Here is an 8,083-nt window from a genome sequence, read left to right as displayed (position 1 = left end):
GGTTCTGCAAGACATCAAAGTGTCCACTGTCTCCGTCGCCGGTGAAGAGTAGCGAGAATTGTGTTTCATTTTGTGATCCGATCCGGTGTGGATGCATTTGTTCTTCGCGATACACGATTAAACATATCTTAAAAATGTCCGCAGCTGCAGCTAATTCTGCTTCTCAACCGTATATTCCATTTTTATTCATATGTGATTTGTAATCACTAGGTGACCTAATCACAGCACCGTTTGACTCATTACCTGTAATAAAACCCGCAAATGTAGACCAATTATCCACCATATTTGAAACGATACTCAGTCTCACCTCTGCGTGTCGATCTTGAGTGCCGTATACACAATACGCCAACGCGCGAAAAAGACAATTCCCGTCGGGAATCATCTTGATAATTTTCGTTTGCATGTTCATTTTTTGCGCGTCAGAAACAGATACCTATAAAAATATTTGTCAAAGACTGTCATAAACAGCCGATGACAGCTGTCAAAGGGTTTGCTAGATGCTTTTTGTTTTGTTTTCGGGATCTCACCCCACCGCCAACTTCATGCGTATACTATTGTTATTATAATCTTTTTTTTACTATTGTTATTATAATCTTTTTCTACGTTCATTTGTTTGAAACTTTTTTATTAGATAGAGAGATAATTAAATTCATTAAAAATAAAAATAATTATTCAAAAAATCCTGTATATTTTTCAATCATTTGCTCGCACATTAATTGAAATGAAAATATTATTCATTGGGGAAAATAATTTATTTTATCAATTATTTCCTTTATTTATTAAATTATTCCACATAATTACCTCCATTTATACTCAATTATATTAATGTATAATATGAATATAAATAAATGTATTTATAAATAAATGTATTTATATTCAATTAAATTAATGTATAAAACACGAATATATATATATATATATATATTATGATTTTTAATTTACTTTTACAAAAAGAGAAATTTGAAAGAAAAAAAATTTTCTTACAATAATTAAATTCATTTAAAATTAATATAAGTATTAAAAAAATCCTATGTATTTTTTAATCATTTGCTCACATATTAATTAAAATATAAATATTGGTCATCAAGGAAATGCCGTTCAATTTACTCTATGAATCGTATCGGGAACATTTTTACAATGGATTAGAACTAATTATAAGGTTTGGAGAAAACATGCAGATCAATAAATAATTATTTATTTAATTTCATATTTTCAATTTTCAAAAATTAATTATCCCTCAATTTGAGAAAAATAATTTATTCAAATTAATTTTTTTCTTATTTTAATAAATTATTCAACCTAATTACCTCCATTTGTATGTAATTATATTATTGTATGATATATTATTGTATAATATAATAATGTAAGATATATATTTTTTTTTAAAAGTAAATTAAAAATCATAATACATATATAAATATATATATATATATATATATATAAATATATTATAATTTTTAATTTACTTTGAAAAAAGGGAAATTTTTGAGAAGAAAATTTTTTTTAACATGAATTATATTCATTGGAAATAAATGTAATTATTGAAAATATCCTATATATTCCTTAATTATTCGCTCACATATTATTCGAAATTCAGATATTATTCATTAAGAAAATGCCATTTAATTTACTTTATGAATGGTAATTTGGAACATTTATACAACGTATTAGAACTTATTATAAGGTTCAAAGAAAACATATAGATAGATAAATGTTGAATCCGCGCTGTAAATTAGCGGCATTCTTTTTCACGTTTTACAGTCTTTAATTCTAATGTCTGCGTGGACATTTTAGTCACGTCTTAAGGTCATGAACTATTCAACTTCTGGAAGTTCCCATCCCTTATGGACGAATTGCGTCGACTAATTTGCAAAAAAGGATACTCCTTACGCCGGTCTGCCACATCTGGCAGCCAGTCTTGCAATCTCGACAAATTCTCTACTTTCTACTCGTAAATACCTTTGCCTACCTACCAATCCTCTAATCTTCACCTTTCGTTCCTTGTTTTTTTTTTATGACGTGTATCCTAAAACGCCCGCACGGGCATCGCACATTGGGAATGTACGTTTCTGCTTCTGGCTCACGTGCTCACTCCCACTCCCAAGCAAAATTCACCCCTTCTCTCAAGGGACAATCCTACCCCTTCCAGTAGTTTTTTGGCCATCGGAACTTAGCTAATTTTTAAAACCTACCTTTAAGATCAGATTTGTTTCGACCAACGCGAAGAGAAGACCAACTTACTCTACTGCCACAACTTCTTCTCCCTACCCCGCGTGAATCTCATACAACCGAACTCAACAGTGTATTCAAATTATTTCAAGTCTGTTAATAAATATATTTGTTGACTAAACCTTATAACATTGAATCATCTTTGAGTCAAACCCAATTGTCTCAAGGAAGCCAGTGCATCGAAAATCTTTCCCGATTGGTTTGATGAGGACTTACAACCCTCGTTGGTAAAAATCTCTCACCGCCATCGATGCCGAGCGCAAACATTTTGGTCCTTCGAGCCGGATAACTACAAAAACTAACGACTTTTTCAACGAAGTATCATTGTTATCCAAGAACTGTTGCCATAAAAAAGTCCACGTCGGAAAATCACCCACAACAACGGTAATTCATCGCCACTCAACGTAGCAGCCACGCAAACCTCAACAATCGGTAAGCTCGTTAATCTATCAAATCACCAATCGTCTCCCTTTCCTTCCTAAATTACCACGCAACTGTCAAATACTCCGTAAAAAATACCAGAAACGCAAGGCTCTAGTGGAGATCGAGCAAGTGAACTCGTAGAATTGCATCAATCGCGAGGTCTAATGAAACGTCGACTTACGCACTTTGAAAAAATGCTCGTCGAAGAAACAGGAACAGGTGAATCGGATCGCGTGTATCTCAATAAACAATTCCAAACTCTTCAAGAACGTTGGAACAAATTTTTCCCCATACAAGAAAAAATAGAACGAATTAATTCTACAGATGTAGAACAAGATGAAGGTTTACACATGGAAGATAGATATTATCAAATCATCGCGAAGGTTAGCAATATATTGCCGAACTTGCAACGCGACACCTCATCTACCACGACGGTATCAGATCCTGAAGCAAGCATCTCAGTACCCAGTTCTTCAAATATTCCGGTGAGGTTACCACAAATTCAGCTAAGTAACTTCGACGGAAATCATGAAGACTGGGCGCCCTTTTACGACATGTTTACCGCGCTCATTCACGAGAACAAAGATCTAACTCTAGTGCAAAAATTTCAATATTTACGATCTGCACTTAAAGGAAGAGCTCTCAAAACCATAGAATCATTAGAAACAATCGGACGAAATTACGAGGATGCCCTAACAAGGCTGAACAAAAAATATGATCGGAAACGGCAGGTAATTGAAAGACACTGGATTGCTCTTAGCGAATTTCCACGTGTCGCAAAGGTATCATCCGGATCGTTAGAAGAATTAGTGGATGCCTTTCGACAACATCTCCGAGCGATCGAAAATAAGGGTCAATCCGTAAAGACGTGGAGCATCCCCATAATTCATCTCATTCGGTCAAAAATCAACGTATCGTTAATGACAGAATGGGAGCTATCGATAAAAACTAACGAAGTTCAATCATACACCGACTTACTCGATTTCCTTGAAGCTCGAGCGAATTGCTCAGAACATACCTTGACCGCGCCAAAGACCACAACCTCGAACCCAAGGGCCATAAACTCTCGAAACTTTAAGCCAGGTACGGCGCGTCGCGAACGACAGGGAACGCACCTCCGCGGTCAAAGTTTCGTTACAACGACGAACGCTTCTTCAACCAAACCAACGTGCCCCATATGCAACCAATCTCATAAAGTTTATGGTTGCGAGGACTTTCAAAAAATGACAACTCAAGAGCGGATCCAAGCTGTATCGAAGGCGGAACTCTGCATGAATTGTCTAGGAAGGCAACATTCGGCAAGAACCTGTTTGTCAGCGCGAAATTGCCAAACTTGTAACAAGAGACATCACTCTTTGTTACATGAAACTAAGCCAGCTACGAAATCTAACGAAACATCAGCATGACTAGCTTCAGAAACCGAAGTATCACGAACTCCGCAGCCCAGCTCTGCATCATCATCTAACACAGTCGCCGATCAATTGATTGCAACTGCGAAAATTCTTGTGTTAGATAACTCTGAACGACTCATATCGTGTAGAGCCGTTCTCGACACAGCTTCGTCGATTAATCTCATCACTGAAACCTTAGCAAACGAACTCAACTTGCCGAAAGGGACGTGCTCCGTTCCCATCGGCGCTGTAGATGGTATGTCAACCATTTCTCACTACGTGATCCAAGCCACAATCCAATCTCGGATTACCGGATACAAGAAGACTCTCGACTTCTTCATTGTTCCCCAAATTAGCTCACTCACGCCTCCAGAACATGTCGATTGCTCCTCTATAGTGATCCCAAAAAACATTCGGATGGCTGATCCTGATTTTGACAAACCAGCTCCACTACAGATCTTGTTGAGCGCAGGTCCCTCTATGGCCACGCTCTCAATCGGGACAATCCGTCTCTCATCAACTCAGGACCCAGATCTTTATCTACAAAAAACCTTACTTGGTTGGGTCATCGTGGGTAATATCTCTTCCCATACAATAATCGATCAGCAAACAAGCAGCGCTACCTGCAACACGTTGAAACTACAGGAGGATATGAGCAGGTTCTGGGAGCTGGAAGAAGGCCCCATCACCAAATATCTCTCCGCAGAAGAACAATCGTGTGAAGATCATTTCACAAAACATGTATCTCGCAATCCTAGCGGACGTTACGTCGTAGCCCTACCTTTCAACGAAAAGAAAAACCAGCTCGGATTATCCAAAGATCTCGCTCTTCGACGTCTCCAAACTCTCGAACGACGCTTCGCTAAGGACGCTCATTTCAAACAGCAATATACCGAGGTCATTGAAGAGTATATAAATCTCGGACACATGACAAGGGTACCATCTAACGACGAAGAAGGATTTTATCTCCCACATCACGCTGTCATCAAGGAAACCAGTCAAACCACGAAGGTACGAGTAGTGTTCGATGGTTCCGCTAAATCAACCACAGGGATATCGCTGAACGAATGTCTCATGACTGGACCAACTATTCAAGACGATCTTCTTACCTTAATCCTACGTTTTCGACTTCACAACTACGTCTTAACAGGAGACATCGAGAAAATGTATAGGCAATGTCTTGTTCGACCGGAGGATAGGAAATATCTACGAATTCTCTGGAAGGAAAACGACGGTTCAATCGCTACGTTCGAGCACAACACTGTGACGTTCGGACTCACGTCAGCCCCATTTCTCGCGATAAGAACCATAGCTCAACTAGTTGAAGACGAAGGTCAGGACTTTCCAGCAGCATCCCAGGCCTTAAAAAATGCTCTGTATGTCGATGATCTGCTAACAGGTGCACCAACAATCGAAGAAACTATTAACTTGAGGAACGAAGTTGTCGCTCTACTGAAACGAGGAGGCTTCAACTTACGCCAATGCGCTTCGAACGACATACGTGTGTTAGAAGGCTTGCCCGCAACCAAAGTAAATCTACAACTTCTAGCCGGTGATGATCCGAATCTCAAAACTCTGGGCGTATATTGGAATTCCGAAACAGATAATCTGATATACACCGTCAAACCTATAAACCTTTCATCACGCTTTACAAAAAGGACAATCTTCTCCGAAACTGCGCGAATCTTCGATCCCTTAGGATTGGTAAATCCAGTCATTGTTCATGCTAAGCTGATAATGCAAGAACTTTGGCGAATGAAACTCGATTGGGACGAATCCATTCCTACATGGCTTCATACCAAATGGACCGAGTTCGCAGGGCAACTCAACCTGCTTAACCAATTATCATTTCATCGAAACCTTCTTCATAAAAATGCGAAGGATATCCAAGTACATGGTTTTTGTGACGCTTCAGAAAAGGCTTATGGAGCCTGTATTTATCTCCGATCAGACAATGGTAACACCCAGGTATCCTTGTTCTGTGCCAAATCAAGAGTGGCCCCCATAAAAACGGTACAAACTATACCAAGACTCGAATTATGCGCAGCGCAATTACTCGTAGACTTGTACGAGAATATCAAATCAACTCTCTCGGTACCGATCAGTAAAACAATATTCTGGTCAGACTCGTCAATTACGTTGAACTGGTTAAATACATCTCCACATGTATTAAAAACCTTCGTGGCAAATCGAGTTGCAAGCATCCAATCACGAGCGAAGTCGGTAGAATGGAGACACGTCCGAACAAAGGACAATCCCGCCGATGCTTTATCTCGCGGACAATTACCGACCGAATTTACAAAAAACAGTCTTTGGATGCACGGTCCAGCCTGGCTGACAGAGGATGAAACTCAATGGCCGTCGATTACACTGAACGTAGCACAGGAAATTCCAGAATTACGTAATGCAACCTGCCTTATCACCACCGGAGGAGACTCGATGCTTGAACGATACAGTACGTTTACGGAGCTACAAAGAGTCACCGCTTATTGTCTGCGATTTAGAAACCGAAGAACAGGTCCTCTCATAGTAGACGAACTAAGAACAGCTACTCTACGCATTATCGCATGGATCCAAAGAATCTGCTTCGCATCTGAGCTACACGATCTGCAACGAGGTCGTCCAATTAATTCAGAGAGTTGTCTAACACCTTTAGATCCTGGGATTGATGAAGACGGAGTCATAAGAGTCGGCGGTCGTTTAAATCATTCATCTCTCTCGTATAATCAGAAGCATCCCATAATTTTACCAAAAAACCACAAGATCACAGAACTCATCATCCGGAAGGAACACATCTCGGGCCTCCATGCCGGTACTCAAGCTACAGTCTACAACCTCCGAAAAAACTACTGGATCATCGATGGACGACGACAAATAAGCAACGTAATCCAACACTGTGTGACCTGTGCCAAACTGAATCCTCGTCCAATCAATTACAAAATGGGTCAACTGCCAAACGTCCGGGTATCAGAAGCTAGACCATTTATTCATTCAGGCGTAGATTATTGCGGTCCATTCTTCATCAAAGAAAAACGTGTACGAAATCAAAACAAGGTCAAGGCCTACATAGCTGTTTTCACGTGTTTAGCCACAAAGGCAGTTCACATAGAATTAGTGAGCGATCTTACCACCGATGCCTTTATTGCCGCACTACGACGTTTTACTGCCAGACGCGGCCGCTGTAATTCTATGTACTCAGACAATGGCACAAACTTTGTTGGGGCTAAAAACGAAATCCAGGAAATACAGACCCTAATACGTTCATCGGAGCATAACGAAAAGGTGCAAAACCATTTATCAGAAAAGGAAATCACTTGGCACGTTAATCCTCCATATTCACCGCATTTTGGAGGAATCTGGGAAGCCGTCGTCAAGTCGTTCAAACGGCATTTTTTGCGTGTAGTTGGCACTGAAACCCTCACTTTCGAACAACTGACTACTCTTGCAACCGAAATCGAAGCAATTCTTAATTCTCGCCCATTAACTCCTCTATCCTCTGACATTAACGACCTTCTCCCTCTCACTCCTGCACATTTTCTGATTGGTGACACGATGACAAGTTTACCCCAACAGGATTTCTCGGAGATTCCACCCAACCGTCTCTCCATCTGGCAAAATATTCAAAGGATGAGACAGTCATTCTGGGATAGATGGCACAAGGAATATCTGTCGGAACTCAACGCCCATTACCGATGAACCACCGGGTGTCACGCCATCAAGGAAGGCTCCTTCGTTCTCATCAGGGACGATAACCTTCCACCCATGCAGTGGCGCATGGGCCGCGTAACAACAATCCATCCAGGAGCAGACGGCGTGATCCGCGTCGTCTCCATCAGAACAGCGAAAGGGGTGGTCGATCGGGCCGTAAAGAAATTGGTTCTATTACCAATTGATCCAGAAGCAGAGAACCTCTCTTAAACATATATCCGCCCCAATGTGTTTCAATCCAGACCTAATTTTAAGATTATAATTTTACCCCATAGATCATAACACTTATCTTTAATTAACTATACCTTAGCGAATTCAATTATCGGATTCAT

At 39.9% G+C, this 8,083-nt stretch overlaps 1 protein-coding gene across 1 annotated transcript; it reads left to right on the top strand.

The window, feature by feature from the left end:
• The first annotated feature begins 2,846 nt into the window (after nt 1-2,846).
• LOC124309876 (uncharacterized) lies at nt 2,847-7,739 on the top strand. The gene is made up of 2 exons (XM_046773570.1): nt 2,847-3,960; nt 4,063-7,739. Exons 1-2 carry the CDS (start codon nt 2,847-2,849, stop codon nt 7,737-7,739), a joined length of 4,791 nt encoding a protein of 1,596 aa, XP_046629526.1.
• Nucleotides 7,740-8,083: the final 344 nt, after the last annotated feature.

Source organism: Neodiprion virginianus, unplaced genomic scaffold (genome assembly GCF_021901495.1).
Source record: "Neodiprion virginianus isolate iyNeoVirg1 unplaced genomic scaffold, iyNeoVirg1.1 ptg000058l, whole genome shotgun sequence".
Classification (NCBI taxonomy): Eukaryota; Metazoa; Arthropoda; class Insecta; order Hymenoptera; family Diprionidae; genus Neodiprion; species Neodiprion virginianus.
The sequence above is the reverse complement of the archived record's forward strand: the minus strand, read 5'-3'. Positions and strand labels throughout refer to the sequence as shown.

Bases quoted from the DNA above. Each gene is read 5' to 3' on its own strand.
- LOC124309876 (XM_046773570.1), top strand. From the start codon at position 2,847: ATGCTCGTCGAAGAAACAGGAACAGGTGAATCGGATCGCGTGTATCTC. The intron at 3,961-4,062 runs GTTTGTCAGCGC...CAGCATGACTAG, and splicing joins GCAACATTCGGCAAGAACCT to CTTCAGAAACCGAAGTATCA.